The sequence below is a fragment of the Dermacentor albipictus genome, chromosome 6 (assembly GCF_038994185.2).
Source record: "Dermacentor albipictus isolate Rhodes 1998 colony chromosome 6, USDA_Dalb.pri_finalv2, whole genome shotgun sequence".
In the NCBI taxonomy this organism is placed as follows: Eukaryota; Metazoa; Arthropoda; class Arachnida; order Ixodida; family Ixodidae; genus Dermacentor; species Dermacentor albipictus.
In genome coordinates this window covers 35,416,489-35,437,998 of record NC_091826.1, presented here as the reverse complement: position 1 = coordinate 35,437,998, position 21,510 = coordinate 35,416,489, and the positions used below count along the sequence as shown (strand labels likewise).

Below are 21,510 nucleotides of genomic sequence, written 5' to 3'. Positions count from 1 at the left end.
CAGTCGTAAGTATTGGCAGCGGCACTGTAGATGTACATCGTAACAGCGCCGTGGATAGCGTGCCAAGCATTGCCTTTGGCATATCATCTGTTATACTGCCCCACGTTCCACAAGACTTCATGAGAAGAAAAGGTTGATCATTGGTGACAAGAACAATGCGACTTCCCCCATTTCTGGTTAATAAATCACAAACATTATTGCAACGCGCATGAGTTTCCAAAAAACTGAAACAGATAACCTGGATGGCATTTGCCAAGCACAAGTGACTTTGCCTTCACAGCTAGCCACACAATATCTGGTTCCATAGGAGACATGTGCGAGCAGATATCATCATGTTCCTCAATGCTTGCACAATATAACTGCGCCATGGCATTCGTGCTACCAATTTATTGCTACTCGATTTCCAATCTAAGTTTCTACTGGCTACATAATCTTTTTCTTGCTACCGTGAGTTTACCAAGTGCGCGTACCTGGCAAGCAGAATTGCCACAAGTTTCATGACCGCTAGCAGTACTACAAAATCCTTGCACTGCCCTCAGGCATAAAAAAAAAAGTATTTGTTCGACCCACCTGAATCGACTGAAGGGTCTGTAGCTCCCTTTCCAGAAGGTCCAAGGCTCTGGCTGTCGGATTCTGCACCTCGTTCTGGATTCGGCGCACCATTTCGCTGAGGAGCTGCTCAATGCGGTCGAGTCGTTCAGCCATGTCGCCCACTTCTTGCAGGTTGAGCACCAGGTTCTTCACTCTCTCGAGGAGCTGGTGGGCCTTCCTGCAAGTCATCAGGAGAGAGAGAGACAGAAAACTTGCAATAATGTCTGCATGCAAGCAGCTCAATGAAACTGTCTTTACTGCCTTGTTATAAATGACCTGGGTAGCTCTACCCGCAGTTTACGTATTCTTGCAGACCAGTGAACAACACAAAGGGATTGAGAAAGGATATAAGAATATGCATGGATGAAGTGCTAAGCTATCGCACCATCTAATAAACTTTCCAAAGAATTTAACTTATCTCCACCATGCACCAAGTGCCAAATGCATGGTTGAGAATGTTTAGCTGACCGAAGAAGGTAGTAGTATCCGCTGAATTCGAAATGTTGTGTTTGGTTTTTCTTTGCATTTCTTACGTTTTGCCTAATTAACCTTGCTTTTCTTGTATGTTAGGTACGTTTAGATCAATGTTAACCTCAAGTGCCTGCAACACCCTTGTGCAAGCGATGATATTCCTTCAATATACAAACGTGTTCAATAAACGCTTTTTGAAGGTATCAGCGCACTTCCTGCCTGTTTATCCTTTTACTGTCCCTGTACTATTGTGTATTTGTCTGCACGAATGCAGCACAGGCATGCCTAAAGTTTCACTCCTTCAGAGTTCCTATATATATGCTTTCTACTTTAAAAAAGAATACTTCTGCTAAGGACTACAACTCAGAAAGGCACCATAAATGCAATCGACAATACCAGGATAAGCATTTGTTAGACATGTAAAACATTCCTACCTGTGCTCCCTGTTTGATTCATCCAAGGGACGTTCGAAATTACGCTTCTGCAACTCCAGCAGGATTCGTCTTGCTTCTTCGACGAGGCGCTCGATGCCAGTGGCTGTCCCACCATGCCCAAAGACGTGATGCTTCAGATGGTCCACAGCATCTAGAAAGAGTTTTGTTTTCAATCTAAGTTTTATCTACCATATGTGCACGATTCTAACGCGCACCTTTTGTGAATAAAAAGCGCTTTCAAATTTGCATGTCCGTTGCAATCGGAACTAATTATACAAAAACTCAAAAACAAAACAGATTCTTACTTAAAAAAACAAAAACCCCAGTGCAAGGTTTCTTATGTCTTGCTTTGTGGTTGCCATGTTCCAGTATGCTGTACATGTGGCACTTCTAATGCATTAGATGGAACTGAAGACGACTCTCTGTGGCCGGTAAACAGCGAAAAGGAGGTGCTGTTGCACTCCGATAGCGACTAGCCGCTAAGATTCAGCTGTGTGCACGTTTGTGTGCCTTTGTATATGTTTTATAAAGTTGTTTCAACACGGTACATTTTTACTTGGATTTTGTTACTTGATGTGCATGGCAGAATCGACACCAAGTTAATTTTTTTAATTTTTAAGCAGTAAAATAACCGCGCATTACAATTGGGGGTGCATAGAATCATGCAAATACAGTAATTTAGAAGTTACTGGTACCAACAGTGCTATTATCATCATCATCTGTTATGCGCGTTGCAGGACAAAGGTAATCTTCAGTAATCCCAGTAATCTTCAACTGCTCCTTTCATGTGCCGCCTGACTCCATGCCACGCCGACAAATTTTCTAATTTCATACCACTGCACTCTCTGCTGTCCTCTGCTGTCATATCTATCATATCTATCATATATCATATATCATATATCATATATCATATATCATATATCATATGATATCATATCATATCTCTGCTGTCCTTAGCTGCATTCTCTTTCCCTGGGCACCAATTACATGACCTACCCGACTTTATTTCTTCCTTTCACTCTCAACTAGACAATCAGCTACACCCATCTCTAATCCATGCACTCTAATCTGGCCCTTACAAATAATCTTGGAAACAAATATGAATCACTGAAATTCGCAGTAACACCTCACACTATATGTGGCATTTTACAATAACTAGACACAGCGAACACCTCAAGCTAAGATGACTCAGCAGGAGCACGTGCAAGTTTAACTCAATGTGGTACGTACCAATGATTTCCTTCCAGTACTTGTTCACAAGCTCCAGCAGATCCCTGGCTCTCAGCAGCAGGTGGTCGACATCATGCGCAACTCCGGGTAGAGTACGGACCATGTCTTTGGACTGCAGTGTATGAAATTAAGAGGTGTCTATGAAAATATAGCTCCACAACTGATGTCGAATTCAGTGCTTGTTTTTCTGTTGTACAAAGTTCTGCTTCACAAGTTCAAAAATGGTAGAATCTTTTGTACTGGCTACTGCAATACAACACAAGAACCTTGGAACTTAAATCACTACACTAGAGGTCATACTGTAGCCAAGTGATAGCAACTGTTTAGTCCAGTTAAAACTTGGCAGTTAAAGGTGATAAAGACTTCTCAAAAACTCAAGATAGTATTGTAGTACAACTAGCATGATCACAACACTGAGGAAGCTGACCTAAAGTTAACAAGCTGCTGTCCTTCAACAAAAAAAAAAGCTATAAACAGCAGGACTCAGCAGGAAACAGTCCACTATTACAACAACTCATTCATACCCTTTCAAACAGGATCTGCGCTTGTGTCTCCAAGTTGAAGTGGAATGAAAAGTTGGACAGGACCTGGTTGCCGCTGTCAACTAGGTGGAGGTAGTTGTCAAGGTCGGTCTGGAAGGCAGAGCAACGTTACAGACAGCGAGAATAATTGAGGTTCCAAATACGCAGTATGTCACTGTACTGATAAACTGCACTACGATGCTGTTTGCTCACTCACCCTCATCGCACGAGAGGTCTCCTGAATAGCCAGCAAGTGAATCCAGGGAGCGGAGATGATGTCGGTGGCGTTTAACCGATTGAGCAGGGCCAACATGTGTTCCACTTCATCAAGCAGCCTTCCCGTGCAGTCGTCATCACAGGCTGCAACACCAACGTCATTTAGAGACTTTCAAAACTAAACCTTGTCTATGACCGATCATTCATGTGCCATACATCAGTCGTGCAACAATCGTCAGACCCGATTTGAATTCTCACCACGCAGCATCAATCAAGTATGATTTGCACTCCAGCAAATTGTGTTTTACATAAGAAAGTGCCTGAGTGAAACAGGACCTTGTTCACAAAAGACAAAAGCACTCTTTTCTTAAAAGTAGTCAAACCAAGCTTCAATTAAAAGAAAAATGTTGAATCAACCTAGTTAATGCAATCCCTCTAGTTCAAATACTAATTCACAATACCTAGGACTTGACAGTCACAATTTTTGCAGCCAACAACTGAAGGTATCTTCCCTCCACCGCTTCATATTTTGCAGCATGAATGGAGCACAATGCGGTAGTGAAAACACAGTTGCATTTCCGACAGAAACTGCACAAAACAAGCACAAGTAAGGAACAGGTAGTTTTCACTAACAAAAATCAAGCCACTCAGTTTCCCTTATTCTCTACAGCCTAGCACAGAAAAAATCAGGACAGGGCACCCAGTCAGAAACGTATATAATATTCATTTGCCTTGGATTTATGCCTCAAAAACACAGTTTGTCGTAATGGGCTTTAGCTGTTTTTTATGCGTCTTAAGTGTGTTTTGGGACAGAACCCAACCAGACACAAAGATGTTTCTTGAAAGAGGAAACTGTCATCTACCTGAGAGTGGTACAGTAGACTTCCGTTAATTCAACTCTGGTTAATTCGATTTTCTGATTAATGGAATCTCAACCTAAGTTTCCAGCTGGTGCCCATGCATTTCTATGGGCCCAAACTTTCTTGTCATTTTGATCCTCAAAATTGGTGTCCGCCAGATAATTCGAACTTGACTGGTCAGCATGCATGCACCTGACCCTAACGGTGACCCATTTAGCGGTAGTGTCTGTCTTGGTGAAACTTAGCGGACAGTGAATACATCACACACACACACCATCCCCTGCTAAAGACACCCACTTTCAGACTGCCAAAATAAGATATTCAAATGAAAACTATAGCTCGTAATGAATAATTAAATTAAAGTGTTTACTCGATCAAAAGTGCACTTTCTTTATTCCCCCAATAAAAATTGTCTGAAAATTACTTGCACGGCGCATTCAGATACAAACGAAAACTGCAATGCGGCATTTGCAACCGCCTACCATTTGTTTCTCTATGAGCCTATCATCAGAGCCAGCGTCATCGCCATTGCCATCACAAAATGGTGACTAGTATACCACGCTCGCATAGCGTAACGACAACGACGTAACGCTTTCATTTCTTGATAATGGAGACTCATTTAAAGATAGGTTATTTTACACGACAAGCTAGCAGCAATGAGTTGTGTCCATGTTTTTGGCGTTTCGGCGACTTGCATGCATCGCAGGATGAACTAGCGAAGTCATTAGTCTAGGCGAGGGCCCCATCCCGTATGCAATTGTTGCGGGGTCATTTCAGAAATGCAGAATATCAAACACGCAATATTAGAATATTAAACACACATATGAAGAGGACATGTTGTGGTTCATAGACAGCAAAAAAGTGCTCTTTGGGAGTCATAATGATGAACATAAGGTGTAAATAAATCTTTATTCTGTGAAGATAAAGTTTGTTTGATCTTGTTCATATTAGCAAAATATCGGAGGCATGCTACATTTTTTTTTGCTAAAAAATCTAATGCATATTTAATTTCTACTTCATTTAGGAGCTCTATAGCCATTTCCATGTTAGTTTTTTCTATGTTAGGGCGAGCGTTTGATTTGGGGAGAGGGGGGGGGGGGGGTAGAATCAGGCAAGTACTGCCAAATGAATCAGCGGTGGGTTTCGGCTTTTTTTTTCTGCCTTTTATTTAGTTCAACCCGTTGGATAATTCGACCAGTTTTGTCGGTCCCATCAGGGTCAAATCAACAGAATTTGATTGTACTGCCAAATAAATCAGCGGTAAGTTTCAGCATACTTTTCTGCCACTGGTTTAATTTTACTTGCCAGATAATTTGACCAGTTTCATCAGTCCCATCAGGGTCAAATTAATGGAAGTTGACTGTGTAAAGGTTAAAGCTGTCGATGAACGACCATACTCTGCAAACTGTAAGCGTCCTGGTTAACTGATATGGCAGAGTGACTGCACCGGGAAGCTGCTGGTTCCAGATGCAATCTCCAGGACAGGACACATTTTCTTCAACTGATAAGCTTTCTTTCGGTGAAACCAGTATGGGTTTTCTTTGTAGCTTTTCACTACTCTTAAGTACGTGAGAACTTTCCGTATCGTAAAGCTTCCTCCACCTGGTGGACTTCTGCAGAACCGATTTGCCAGAGAGGCCTTTCTTTTTCCTTCTTTTCTTACATGGCTTGGATAAAGATTAGTATGTGTTTGCCTCTAAGTTCGGCTGCATTTGTTTCTGCAATTTTTTTAGGAAGATAAATACAGTTCAAGTAAGCCTGCTGCACAGATTTGACTTTGCCAAACTGGACTCACATTTGCACCCATACTCGGTGAGGATGTGCCGTGCCGGACAGATGGAGCAGTCACGACCGGTGATCCCGGGCAAGCAGTGGCACGCGCCGGTCAGGTGGTCACAGCGATGACCTTGTGACCCATAATGATTGCATTCACACCTCTCACACCGACCTCCATCCACCAACGGGTTCCCAAAGAAGCCATCTGCACACCTGCATAGCATAGAAAGTTCCAGTTAAAAGTTGGCTCCACGCAATGTGACTGTTGAGCTAGATGTTTTCACTACAAAAGAAGGTATAGCATTAATACGACAAAATGTGTCATTTTCGATATTTAATAAATTTAGGGGTGAGCAAATATTGATCTTAAAAGAGACCAAATCAAATATGAAACTAATAGTGCCAGAAGCAGAGCAAAGCAATTTGAATTTTAAATACCTTTTGAATAGCTTTCAAAACTATGAACAACCATTTTTGCCATTAATATAAGATTATCTTCGCATGCCAGTATATATATACAACATGTTAGCTTATGTCTGCAGTTACATGGCTCATTAAGAAGCGTTGTTTACCAAAAGCACAACTGGAGCATTAATAACAAATAAGTAGTTTACTCACAGACAATACTCAATATGTAATTTACTCATTGGTGTCTGCAAATAATAGCGTTATAGCTGGAAAAGGCTGGCTCCCTGCGTGACATATATGCAGCGCTCCATTACACAACTTGACACGTTTTAACGCGATCTCACTCATTTAAAGCGATCAAGTCACTCATTAAAAAGTCTGGTAGAACCCATCTTGCAATGTCAGTCGGTGGTAATGCGTTTGGCATTGCATCAATATAGCAACACAACGTATTGCCATCATCAAAAGGAGTCATGTATGAGGCCTGTACTGCAGCTGGACTCCGCTTTCGCGCTTCCCTAAGAACGTTCAGCACCATCTAGCGCCGCTGCCGCAAGGCCTGTGCATGACCTCCAAAATTCATGGTGCACCAGTGCGGGCTAAAGCCGAAAAATGCATCTAGTGACAACAGGGCTTCTCTCTCACACTTCTTTCTGGACACACTATGCTATCTAGTGGCACCGCCAAGAAGTACATGCATGGCTATCAAGACGAGAAGCATGGCACACCGGTGCTTGCGAACGCTGGGTTCCCTCACTTGCCGCACACTCAGTAGCACATTCACGGCACAGCTCGTCAAAGCATTGGCATGAAAGAGGTTCAGAGGAACATGGCACACGCTTAGTGCATTTGTCTAAAACATCGGGTTGCTGTCCTTAAGGAACCCTTGTGACTTGGGTTTGATTCCGCTCAGCATCGGAGAAATTTAAGAGACCTTTTCATCACTGTAGAGTGTCGCATTCCCAGGGGCACACACCTAGTTACCCAAGTTCGTGTTAAACACATTCAATGGAGAGTGGCACACATGCACATACTGGCACATGCCGGTGACCCAAGATGGCATCAAAGAGTTTCTTTGAATAGAGGTACTTCCCCAGTCTCGCATCTATACAATGACCCATGTCAGCGTGAAAATGGTTCATTGAAGAGTGGCATGAATGCAAACACTGTCACATAGTCAGTACCCAAGTTGGTCCGACATTTAGTTTTGAACCCTGTTCCCTCAGCACAGCAGCCTGATGTGCTACCAATTCAACCACGCTCTACCCAGAGACACCAGTTAGGTGGGAAAATGATTAGATACTGACTTACGTAGATATGTACATAGATAGATACATAGCCCCCAGAAAGGGAGTGAAGTATGGTAAGAATGCCAAAGCATTAAAATAGCATCCTACAGTGGAGTTCTAACCTCAGCCTCTGCAGCAAAGCAGCCAATAATAAGTGGAGGTCAATAAGTGGAGGGTACAGGTCGTGCTCCCACCTGGATCACTGTGTACATGATGATTATAATTTCCAAACTATGGCACATACAACGGGGGATTGTCCAAGGAGTGGACGGTACATTTGTAACAAATAAAAATAAATGAAAAATACAAGCCTGTATAATACGTCACACTGCATAGTACGTGCATGACAACATATGCGTATGACGGCTTCCTTTATGCCAAAGATGCAACAATGAAATGTACAAATTTATAGCGTTTCACTAACTGCATGCTTCATGAAAGCTTCATTTCATATAGATTACAACATGTGCATTAAATCTGCATATATTTTTTTTACTCTAACCCTTTTCCTCTACTGCAGGCTGTTGTGTGCGCACGAAACCAAGCACGCGTGTTATCGCGTGCTGTCTGCGCATGCTCTCTGCCCGGCTATCTCTTATCGGGTAGCCCGTGCTGGCTTTAAAAGACCGCTCGCACGGGCCCACCGCGCGCAGTATGTAACCTGTTGGCTGCCTGCCAAGTAGCAGGAATAAACGTTCTTTCGACGCTACGTCTACGCCGCCCAGTTCTTGGATGCCAGACATGACATATTGGCGACGAGGATGGGATGACCGCCGTACGGAATTCGCAGTGTGAAGAACCTGGCCTCTGTGTAAAAGCTTCCCGCCACGAAGATTTCCCTGCGGTGAAATTCCTGAAACTGGCATCACGGCAGCCGAAACTTCCAAGTGAGTCATGAGTCACATCGGCCACATTGAACCTTTCGACGAGACCACGAGTGACTGGCGCTCGTACGAGGAAAGGTTGAAAGCCTATCTTTTGGTCAACGATGTTCCAGTAGCAAAGAAGGTTCCTGCGTTCCTGAGTCTCATCGGCGCGAAGACCTACGCGCTGCTCAAGTCGCTGACGGCACCGGACGCACCGTCGTCACGAGAGTTTGACAGTCTCCTGAAACTCCTGAGCGATCACCTGGCACCGCAGTCGTCTGTCATCGCAGAGCGTGCTAAATTTTACAAGCGGTCACAGCGAAGCGGTGAGTCCATTACCGAATTTGTCGCGGAACTTCGAAGGCTGGTGCAGAGTTGCGAATTTGGAAGTTTCTTGGATGAAGCGCTCCGGGACTGTTTCGTTTGTGGCCTGCTCCGCGAGGACATTCAGCGTGTGTTGTTCACGGAAGACAAAAAGCTAACCTTCCAAAAGGCCGTAGATAGAGCTCTTGCCATGGAAACTGCAACGATTAGCGCGGCGTTCACGCATAACAGCGCATCCCCGGCGTACGAAGTGAATAAGGTTCGAGGCGAAAAGCAGTCTGTGATGTCGGCAAGCTGCTTCCGTTGCGGGTCACCCAATCACTCTAGCGAAGCATGCCCTCATATCGGCGATACATGTTACAATTGTAACCGAAAAGGGCATATTCAATGCGCCTGCAGGAAAGGAAAGAAAGCTAGGGAGGCAAAGCTCCGGAAACGTGTGAAGATGCTCACGTCCGTCCGAAACGAGTCGTCTGTCTCACTTAAATCATTCAACGCAGACCCATTTACTGTACCCGTGAACGTTGACGGTGTCCTACTGACGATGGAGCTTGACACCGGCGCAGCCGTATCCGTCATATCATGGCGCGAATTCCAGAGGTTGTTTCCACGTAAGCGACTTCAGCCAGCATCGTTAAAGCTGCGCACGTATACTGGGGCCATAGTAAAACCGAAGGGTCTGGCGAAAGTCGTCGTGCGCCACAACGACCAGTGCGTGGAGCTTCCCCTGTACGTCGTGGACTCTACAGGACCGGCACTCCTCGGCAGAGAATGGTTGCAAGATATTCGTTTGGATTGGAAGAACCTAGTTTTTTTTAATCACCTTGGTCTCTCTCGAGAAATATCAAAGCACTGGCAAGAAAAGCTGGAAGCCATGCTAGAAAGCCATTCCGAACTTTTCAAGGATGAGCTAGGTACCATCACGGAAGAGCAGGCCGAGCTTGTCCTTCGCGAAGGGTCACAGCCGAAGTTTGTAAAGGCAAGAAGCGTTCCCTTTGCTCTGCAACGTGCAGTAGAAGCGGAACTTGTGAAAATGGAGAAGCTTGGCATCATAACGCCTGTTGCTACAAGCGAATACGCAACGCCCTTGGTACCGGTAGTGAAGAGGGATGGAAGCCTCCGACTGTGTGGCGATTATAAAACCACCGTCAATCCCTGTCTAGAAGTAGACCGCTACCCGCTACCTCGGATAGATTACCTTCTCGCAGCGCTTGCAGGAGGGGAGGAATTTTTGAAGATTGACCTGAGTAGGGCCTACCAGCAGGTAGTTATGGCGGAAGGCTCCCGGAAACTACTGACGATAAACACGCATAAGGGCTTGTATACTATGAACCGTCTGGCTTTCGGCATTTCGTCCGCCCCAAGCATATTTCAAAGAATTATGGACAACATGCTGAAAGGGTTGGAAGGAGTCAGTTGCTACCTTGACGACATCCTGGTCACAGGCAAGACCAAGCGAGAGCACTTCCGTAACTTGGAAGCCGTCTTGTCAAGATTGCAGGAACGCGGTGTGCGCATCCGGCGCGATAAGTGCTCGTTCTTTCAACGAGAGCTCCGTTATCTGGGCCACGTCATCAACGCCGAGGGTGTTTGCGCATCGCCTGAAAAGGTACTGGCACTACTAAATGCGCCTGCTCCAAAAGACAAGCAGCAACTGCAGTCATTCCTTGGGATGGTCAATTATTACGGCAAGTTTGTTCAGCGTCTCTCGACTTTGGCACAGCCGTTGTACAGGCTGCTAAAGCAAACAACGGAGTGGACGTGGGATGTGTCATGCCAGCTTGCTTTCACGGAGATAAAAGCAGCTATGGCTTCCCCTCCAGTTCTTGCCCATTATGATCCGAAGCGACCGCTTCAACTTGCCTGCGACGCATCTCAGTACGGTATAGGCGCAGTTCTTTCGCAGAAAATGATAAATGGATCAGTTCGACCGGTTGCCTACGCATCCCGCACCTTGTCAAGTGCCGAAAAGAACTACAGTCAGATCGAGAAAGAAGCCCTTGCCCTCGTATTCGGCGTAAAGAAGTTTCACTTCTACGTCTACGGTAGGTTCTTCACGCTTGTGACTGACCATAAACCACTGCAAACAATTCTCGGCCCGAAAACAGGCATTCCCGCGATGGCAGCTGCCCGCATGCAGCGTTGGGCGCTGACGCTGTCAGCCTACAACTATGCTCTTGAATTCAAGAAATCTTCCGATAATGCGGAAGCAGACTGTTTATCGCGCTTGCCGCTCGACAGCAGCGAAAAGCAATCAGAAGAAGAAAGCGAAATTTTTTATTCGCTTCGTTTGGAAACGCTGCCTGTCACAGGCCAAGACATCGCTCGTGAAACGAGGCGTGATCCATTACTAAGCAAGGTACTGAACTTCACAAGTGCTGGCTGGCCGTCGCATGTCGCTGAGAAGGAGTTGAAACATTTCTTCGACAAGCGTTTGGAGCTCACAGTTCATCAAGGGTGTTTAATGTACAGCATGAGAGTAGTTGTGCCTTCAAAACACCGAGCCTTCTTGCTTGAGGAACTTCATCAGGGTCATCCCGGTATCGTAAGATGCAAAGAACTCGCGAGGAGCTACGTCTGGTGGCCTGGTATCGACGCGGACCTAGAGCAACACGTGAAGAAATGTGAAGAGTGTCAACAGCAACGGAACGAACCAGCACCGGCTCCGCTTCATCCATGGTCATGGCCGACTTCGCCGTGGCAAAGAGTTCACTTGGATTTTGCTGGACCCATGAAAGACAAAATGTTCCTTGTTGCTGTGGACGCACACTCAAAATGGCCGGAAGTTTATGTCATGCAGAGGACTACGGCGTACCACACAATTCAGTGTCTCCAAGACCTGTTCTCGCGTTTTGGCGTACCCGAGACCATCGTGACCGACAACGGACCACAGTTCGTTTCCGAAGAATTCAAGAGCTTCGTCAAAGGCTTCGGTGGTCGTCATATCGTGAGTGCAGCGTACCATCCAAGCACGAATGGCCTTGCGGAGAGATTTGTACAGACAATGAAATCTGCGTTGCGGAAAGGACGACCCCAAGACTCCTTGCAGGCAACCTTACAGACGTTCCTGGTGACGTACCGCAACACGCCGCATGCGACTACAAGAGAAACTCCAGCAAACCTTTTCATAGGTAGACGACTGCGCACGAGACTCGACGCAGTCAAGCCTTCTGTCGGGGGAAGAGTGGCTCAGCAACAGCTCTCCGATATGGTGCGACGCAAGGCACGTGAGCGACTTTTCAACATCAATGATGAGGTCCTCGTGAGGAATTACAGAGGTCCTGAGAAATGGGTCCCTGGCACTATCATTCAGCAGTCTGGCCCCGTTTCATACAAGGTTCGCGTTAGAACGAATCATGGGGTGCTCATTTGGCGTCGTCATCAAGACCAGCTACTGCTCAGCATCGACAGCTCAAAGCAGAGCATCACGGAAGATTTTATTCCAGATTTCAGGGATCCTGAGAGCGCCAACGAGCCATTTCCAGCTGCGGCCCCTGCGACAACGACCGACCCTCCAGGGGAGCGACGCTATCCACAGAGGGACCGGCAACCTCCTGACAGATATCAGCCATAGCATTAGTTGCATTGTATAATGTGGCAAAAGGACTTTGTGCTCATTAGGAGGAAGGAGATGTTGTGTGCGCACGAAACCAAGCACGCGTGTTATCGCGTGCTGTCTGCGCATGCTCTCTGCCCGGCTATCTCTTATCGGGTAGCCCGTGCTGGCTTTAAAAGACCGCTCGCACGGGCCCACCGCGCGCAGTATGTAACCTGTTGGCTGCCTGCCAAGTAGCAGGAATAAACGTTCTTTCGACGCTACGTCTACGCCGCCCAGTTCTTGGATGCCAGACATGACACAGGCTCTTCTTCCTCAAAGCCGATGGCTGCCGGAGTGAAAACAATTCCAAAGAGAACATGACTTCTTTGACGTACATACGTACAGATGCACCAGTGCAGCCTGCATGACGCATTGCCTGTATGCACGAGCAAGCGAATGCGAATTAGCTGCCAAGGTGACACTGAATGACACAAATGCACGCAGGCAATTATAGCTTGACGAGAAGCCTTCAAAGCTGTTGCTTCCACATCGATTCGCTTAGCGAAATGTAATTAATGAGCTTTCCTACATGACGCTGGATGCAGGGAGATGGAACGCCGGGAGCGTTTTCTCGCTCAGACCTTTCAAGGCGACAGCAGCTGTGGTATTTCTTTTATTTCCTTTTCTTTTCTTCTTTTTATGTCTGCTATAGCCACCGGAATGGAATTTATTGCATTTTCGCTCCTCTATTATGCTTGATCATGTGCAATCAGCAACGTTAACTTCTAAAATATATTTGTACTTAAAGATGGTAATTATTTTATTCTTCATTTGGAAGTTTCAAATATCCATGCGCCCCTTAATATATCTTGCATCCTTTGGTGCATTTTCTGTGAAAACTACATTGTTCTACTGTCGATACCTTTCAAATGACTGATTCTTTACTTTTTGTGTTGCTCTCATGACCCAGCCCTTCGGTGTGTGCAGATTACAGGGGTAAGTTGTTCACATGACGTCGCTAAGACACATGGAAAGAAAACTGTTTATTGTAGTTGCATGCACCGATTTTTCAAAGACTAAATGTACAGTGCATACAAGAGCTTTAGCCCTGTGAATAACACGTCGCGTGCAACTACTGGCAAAAAGCAGAGAAAGAGAAAAGCCTTCTGTTGCAGCAGAAAGCATGCACTAATAACAGTAATCAAAATGACAGGTCACCTCTCACAACGCCTTCCAGTGTAGCCCTCCTGGCAGTCCGTACAGATGTAGTCCGGACCGTGCGTCTGGCAAGTGCTGCTGAAGCTGAATGCAACGAAAAACAAATGAAGATGAGCTCCAGTAAATAACAAAGCATCAAATACTTTCAAATACAATGTTACACCTAAAAAGTTAGAAAAAAACACTTTTTTCATTTCCATTTCTTGCTTTTATTGAAATTCACGTATTGTTTTCCCTTCGTTTAACAAAGTAGTTTCGCACCACAGTTTTGATACAACTAAGTTTTCACAAGCACAAAAAGCAACTATTGTCAAATTCTACAACCTGTAACATAAGAACATTTTAACTTGTTGTAAAAACTTGACAGGTGTTTGCATAGGCAAGACAGGTAAAAAAAAAGTGGGACATTTGTCTCCTCCATGGCACCCGAATGAAGTTCATGATGTAATGAAGCTTTTCGCTTCGAGTGTGAGTTGGTTATATCAAGGTTATATTGTATAATAAAGGTATTTTCATGTCAAAGACTACAGAAACTACATGAGATTACAGACTACATTGAGAATTGAAGTACATACCTGTTTGTGGGAAGTGGACAGGCACAAGGCAGGCATGGTCCCCGCGAGGGTGTCCCGAAGAATCCCTCGGCACAGCGTTCGCAGTGGTCGCCAACGGTGTTGCCACCACAGTTCTGGAGAAGATTGCAATTTTCTCATGGTACGTACTGACATGCGACATGACTGAGCTACTAGTAATGGGCGCATTAGTTTACAAAGCTAAGCAACAGGCTGGATCAAAACAACATTCCTGAGAACAACTATAAAACTTCATACTATGCAAGGAACATGCAAGACCTGCTGGGACAGTTGTGTCCCAGCAGGTCTTTTCTTTCTAAATAAGAAAAATATAACTAGACAAAAAGAATGTTTCACTCGCAAAACAGGCGCAAGACTTGGGCACGCCATTGTTAGCTGTATGCAAAAAATTAGTTATTGCTAAAACAAAGGATTCATGCTTCTTCCCTCGCTGCCACGTCACAAGCTCATCCTTATTTTATGTACGCAGTTTCTCTTTGCATTTTACTCACAAAGCTGCTCGATACCTCAATGTTAAATACCTTCCATCACCTATTCATGATTTTTCACAGAAGAGGTAGTGAACACATTGAACTGCATATCATGCCATATGACCACTATACTTAGACGCAGTGCCTACCACCAATGGAAGTGCAAGTATGTCCTAAATAAGTAAATAAATAAATAAATAAATAAGTTAATTAATACTAAATCATTTTGCTAACTCAAATGTATTACTCCGAATCACACAATCTTCAAAAAAACTTGGATGGAAGTTGCAATAAACAGTTAAGGAGGAGGAACCTGAAGGCCCTGCATTCTTCTGCTGGAGCACTGTAGACAACTGATACTGATATGCACACTACAGTACTCAACTTACTATGCAAACTCCAGTTTCCTTATGACATGTGCGAGTGCGGTTGTTGCAGTCGCAAGGTTCAGCCCAGCCGACCAAGTCGAGAATGTCTCTGCTGTTGAGGTAGTTAGGCTTGAACTTGCGGTAGTAACCTTCAGCAGGATCCTGGCAAAAGAAAGCACATTTTCGTTTACATTTTTTTCATGTGGAATTGCGTATGGAAAGAAATGGCTATGCCGGCACTGCCTTGACTTTTTCATGCACCATTATCTCCATGTTGCTAGGTGCCCCTCAGACACAGTAAAGGTATTGTGCCTTTTACACACCAAATGTCTTCGTGTTATTTATGTTTTTATATGAGCATTTAAAGGAACCAACAACTGACCCCTAAAAAGGAACAAAGCAAGTTACAGAACCTCCTTCAATGCTAACATAATTCAACATGTGGGACACAGTTGTAATTTCAATAGCAGCTATGTAATAATAGCAATTACAGTAATGGACAGTAGAATCATTTTACAGCAGCGGAGAAAGCTGCACGTTGCTAACACAAGTGGCATCGCATTTAATATTCCTTGTCCACCATCAACATATATAAGTTGAAATGTAAACTAGAAAAAAGTAGACTAGGAAATGTTCCACATCTGGTCGCTCGAAAGTGTAGCATGGAATCACTGTGCATCTGTTCATTAAGATGCACAGTGAACAGACGCACAGTTAATAACGCTAAAATGAGACATCCACCCAAATGTAGCTAACTGCTTCGTAGCACTTAGCTACGTATGGGTGGATGTCTCATTTTCCCTTTATTAATTACTTCTCTCCACCTTGCAGGTTTCCGCAGAACTATTACGTCAGATGCACAGTGATTGATGTTCTGCAGCTCCAAGGCTCCATGACTGAGCACAAATAAGTTGCACCAAAATTGCATGAGCATTAGCAAACAGAGGAACACAGATGTGTTAAATTTGCTCTCGAGTTGTGAATGCTATAGTTTATAAGAACAATGGGAACTGATGGATTTAATTTTTAATAATAAAAATATAACACTAACAGGCAATAAAGCCAAGGAGAGCTTAGGGGAAGAAAAGTTGTTTTTATGCCGATTTTTAAACAGTAATTAATCAGAATATGGTCACATTTGCAATAAATCCCATATTGTTAACTAAAGAAGGGGGAAAATAAAGATGGCAGGAATGACAACACTATGCTGCCAGAGGGAGAACCGTGGCCTTCAAATGATGTATGCGGTGCTCTACAAAATGAACTGTGACGATGGATTTATGGCAATATCATGACCATAGTTTTTGATGAAAGCATGCAGACTGCATGAGCCCAAGCAATTGTTGGCCTACTCACAGCACCATTCATCACATTCTTGACCACAAAACTTGTTCACTTTCATCTTTCATAACTTATGCAATCATTTAATGCTTCTTTACGGCACAGGACATGTAATTCTAGTGTGATAATAGAGCATGCGGGTATGGCTACATTAGTAGGGCTCTTTTCTTGCGTCATGTCTAATGTAACAATTGCTTGAAAATAAGTGAAATGCTTTACCTGGCAGGAGCTTCCCGTGTACTGTACAGGACACCTTCCCTGCTCAACACCGTATGCCAGGTAAGGAGTCACTTCACCATGGTCCAGCGGCTGAGCAATCTCCAGTGAGACGTCCTTCAAGCTTAGAATGCAAAAGATGGGGACAAGCAGACGTGAATGTTAAATGCGACAAAGTATTTGGCCACATTAATGAGCCGTAAAATAAATTTACACGAGCAGATCAGTTAACCTTCTCGCATTTATTGATAGCTTGAGTAAGTACAAACAATAAAAAAATTTTTACTACGAGCTCCTCGCGATAGCTTTAGTACTAGTGCAACAACAGTCGCCAAATATGTATGTATACAACACAATTTTCTGCAAGATGAGGCATTTGCTTGTGCAAATTTTCCATGTCGTCCTTGCACAAAATTGCCCAACCTTGTCTTGCTCAGTAACCAGTTGAAGTGTATTACAGTTTGACTACTATTTGGTCATAGAGGTATTGCACAGAAAGACTCTTTTCACATTATCGTGTATTCTCGGTACGAAATTTCACTAATAGGTTTTTAAAACATACCTGGCAAACTTGACATCTGGCCCATCATTGGCTCTTATGAGAATTCTCTGGACGTTTTGGAGGGCAACCATCAGCATCGCGCGAGTCACAGGAACCTGGGGGTTGTCCACCTGATACCAGGCATCCTAGAAAGCACGAAAGGTACCATTCTTCTAATTTCATGCAAATTGGAAATTAATTCTCTTATTCAATCAAGTGTTGCATTGCTTTTAATGCACAAGGAGCAGCGCACATTATGCCATAGTTATGGTGGCCGTAAACATTCCACTCAGTTCAGGGAAGCCTCAAATGTGTTCCAGGAGAGTGGAAAGTTAGCATATTAGCTGGTGATGCATAATTAGAGACCGCAGTGGTGGCGTAGAGGTAGAACACCCGCCTCGCGTGCAAGAGGTCCATGGTTCGAATCCCGGTGCCGGCAATTTTCCATCGGATTAAAAAAAAAAAATCCGCGTGTTGATAAAATTGCATAAACAGGCCTGGAGTGTGGCCTGATCCCGGTGACCAGAACCGGTAACGCACTCCCTCACCGGAGCAGGATTGGCCACCCTGGTGCAGTACTTGGCCACAACCTCCTATATGAACACAACAATCAAACCCCGGCCCTCAGTCCCCAGCAGCTGCGAAGCAACTGACCACGGCGGCGGTCAGACCTGCGACGCTGCAGAGGGTGCTAAGAATCACTGGCTCCGGACAGGCCGCCATTGGAATATGAACCTGGCAACGTTTAACGCTGGAACGTTATCTAGTGAGGCGAGTCTAGCAGTGCTATTGGAGGAATTAGAGGGCAGTAAATGGGATATAATAGGGCTCAGTGAAGTTAGGAGGCCAAAAGAAGCATATACAGTACTAAAAAGCGGGCACGTCCTGTGCTACAGGGGCTTAGCAGAGAGAAGGGAACTAGGCGTCGGATTCCTGATTAATAAGAATATAGCTGGTAACATACAGGAATTCTATAGCATTAACGAGAGGGTGGCAGGTCTTGTTGTGAAACTTAATAAGAGGTACAAAATGAAGATTGTACAGGTCTACGCCCCTACATCCAGTCATGATGACCAGGAAGTCGAAAGCTTCTATGAAGACGTGGAATCGGCGATGGGTAGAGTGAAACCTAAATACACCATACTAATGGGTGACTTTAATGCCAAGGTAGGCAAAAAGCAGGCTGGAGACAAGGCAGTGTGGGAATATGGCATAGGCACTAGGAATAACAGGGGGGAGTTATTAGTAGAGTTTGCGGAACAGAATAATATGAGGATAATGAATACCTTCTTCCGCAAGCGGGATAGCCGAAAGTGGACGTGGAGGGGCCCGAACGGCGAGACTAGAAATGAAATAGACCTCATACTCTGCGCTAACCCTGGCATCATACAAGATGTGGACGTGCTCGGCAAGGTGCGCTGCAGTGACCACAGGATGGTAAGAACTCGAATTAGCCTAGACCTGAGAAGGGAACGGAAGAAACTGGTACATAAGAAGCCGATCAATGAGTTAGCGGTAAGAGGGAAAACAGAGGAATTCCAGATCAAGCTTCAGAACAGGTATTCGGCTTTAGCTCAGGAAGAGGACCTTAGTGTGGAAGCAATGAACGACAATCTTGTGGACATCATTAAGGAGTGTGCAATGGAAGTCGGTGGTAACTCCGTTAGGCAGGATACCAGTAAACTATCGCAGGAGACCAAAGATCTCATCAAGAAACGCCAATGTATGAAAGCCTCTAACCCTACAGCTAGAATAGAACTGGCAGAACTTTCGAAGTTAATCAACAAGCGTAAGACAGCTGACTTAAATAAGGAAGTATAATATGGATAGAATTGAACATGCTCTCAGGAACGGAGGAAGCCTAAAAACAGTGAAGAAGAAACTAGGAATTGGCAAGAATCAGATGTATGCGTTAAGAGACAAAGCCGGCAATATCATTACTAATATGGATGAGATAGTACAAGTGGCTGAGGAGTTCTATAGAGATTTATACAGTACCAGTGCCACCCACGACAATAATGAAAGAGAAAATAGTCTAGAGGAATTCGAAATCCCACAGGTAACGCCGGAAGAAGTAAAGAAAGCCTTGGGAGATATGCAAAGGGGGAAGGCAGCTGGGGAGGATCAGATAACAGCAGATTTACTGAAGGATGGTGGGCAGATTGTTCTAGAGAAACTGGCCACCCTGTATACGCAATGCCTCATAACGTCGAGCGTACCGGAATCTTGGAAAAACGCTAACATAATCCTAATCCATAAGAAAGGGGACGCCAAAGACTTGAAAAATTATAGACCGATCAGCTTACTGTCCGTTGCCTACAAACTATTTACTAAGGTAATCGCAAATAGAATCAGGAACACCTTAGACTTCTGTCAAGCAAAGGACCAGGCAGGATTCCGTAAAGGCTACTCAACAATAGATCATATTCACACTATCAATCAGGTGATAGAGAAATGTGCGGAATACAACCAACCCTTATATATAGCCTTCATTGATTACGAGAAAGCATTTGATTCTGTCGAAACCTCAGCAGTCATGGAGGCATTACGGAATCAGGGTGTAGACGAGCCATATGTAAAAATACTGGAAAATATCTATAGCGGCTCCAGAGCCACCGTAGTCCTCCATAAAGAAAGCAACAAAATCCCAATAAAGAAAGGCGTCAGGCAGGGAGATACGATCTCTCCAATGCTATTCACAGCGTGTTTACAGGAGGTATTCAGAGACCTGGATTGGGAAGAAATGGGGATAAAAGTTAATGGAGAATACCTTAGTAACTTGCGATTCGCTGATGATATTGCCTTGCTTAGTAACTCAGGGGACCAACTGCAATGCATGCTCACTGACCTGGAGAGGCAAAGCAGAAGAGTGGGTCTAAAAATTAATCTGCAGAAAACTAAAGTAATGTTTAACAGTCTCGGAAGAGAACAGCAGTTTACAATAGGCAGCGAGGCACTGGAAGTCGTAAGGGAATACATCTACTTAGGGCAGGTAGTGACTGCGGATCCGGATCATGAGACAGAAATAATCAGAAGAATAAGAATGGGCTGGGGTGCGTTTGGCAGGCATTCTCAGATCATGAACAGCAGGTTGCCATTATCCCTCAAAAGAAAAGTGTATAATAGCTGTGTCTTACCAGTACTCACCTACGGGGCAGAAACCTGGAGGCTTACGAAAAGGGTTCTACTCAAATTGAGGACGACGCAACGAGCTATGGAAAGAAGAATGATAGGTGTAACGTTAAGGGATAAGAAAAGAGCAGATTGGGTGAGGGAACAAACGCGAGTTAATGACATCTTAGTTGAAATGAAGAAAAAGAAATGGGCATGGGCAGGACATGTAATGAGGAGGGAAGATAACCGATGGTCATTAAGGGTTACGGACTGGATTCCAAGGGAAGGGAAGCGTAGCAGGGGACGGCAGAAAGTTAGGTGGGCGGATGAGATTAAGAAATTTGCAGGGACGGCATGGCCACAATTAGTACATGACCGGGGTTGTTGGAGAAATATGGGAGAGGCCTTTGCCCTGCAGTGGGCGTAACCAGGCTGATGATGATGGTGAATTAGATTCTGTGTGTGTCAGCTCCTGTCCTACTCGCATAGCTGCACTTTACGTCTGACCATCCGAATTCATAGTACTCATCATTATCATCATGAGTCGAATTTATGTCTGCTGCAAGACTATGGCCTCTGCCACCAATCTCCAATTACCAGTCTTGCATCTTCTGGCCCTATCCTATGCCTACCAATTCCCGAACTTCATCCTACCACATAATCCTTACCTGTCCTTGAGCGTGTTTCCTTTCCCAGCGGGTACTCAGCCCATCTTGGTTTTAATCACCCTGTATATTTTGCATAAAAATAAAAGCCTAACACGGCTACATAGCCAAGCATGAATAAGTCTACTGGTTGGCAAAATTTTAACAAGTGCTAAAAGTCACGTGAACAATATTAACAAGAAAGAATGCATAAATAAAAAATGCTGTTTTTATATTCATGCCTAGAGCAGTAATTCTTTTCACCAGATATTCAATACTCTAGCATCACAACTTGCAATTGCAGGTAATACACATTGGACTACCTGCCCAGAAAGAAAAGTGATTCTGTGCTGTTCATATATCCAGAGTCTGAAGTTGGCCTAGATTCAAGAATGTGACTAGATAGAGTCAGGTTTGAATTGATAATTTGTTTTTTAAGAATCATTTACAAGTACTTAATGTTGCCGTTAACAAGCAATTA

At 44.4% G+C, this 21,510-nt stretch overlaps 1 protein-coding gene across 2 annotated transcripts in view; it reads right to left on the bottom strand.

Moving 5' to 3' along the window:
• LOC139060989 (laminin subunit alpha-1-like) overlaps positions 1-21,510 on the bottom strand; it is a 157,494-nt gene that overhangs the window by 42,810 nt on the left and 93,174 nt on the right. For both annotated transcript variants that reach the window (XM_070540359.1, XM_070540358.1), the window contains exons 29-39: positions 17,293-17,417; positions 16,734-16,854; positions 15,195-15,335; positions 14,318-14,430; positions 13,743-13,826; positions 6,119-6,312; positions 3,465-3,607; positions 3,251-3,358; positions 2,727-2,838; positions 1,497-1,647; positions 571-769 (exon numbers count right to left, since the gene is read on the bottom strand). In XM_070540359.1, the coding sequence (XP_070396460.1) occupies positions 571-769; positions 1,497-1,647; positions 2,727-2,838; positions 3,251-3,358; positions 3,465-3,607; positions 6,119-6,312; positions 13,743-13,826; positions 14,318-14,430; positions 15,195-15,335; positions 16,734-16,854; positions 17,293-17,417 (1,491 nt within the window). The remainder of the gene's footprint in view (positions 1-570; positions 770-1,496; positions 1,648-2,726; positions 2,839-3,250; positions 3,359-3,464; positions 3,608-6,118; positions 6,313-13,742; positions 13,827-14,317; positions 14,431-15,194; positions 15,336-16,733; positions 16,855-17,292; positions 17,418-21,510) is intronic.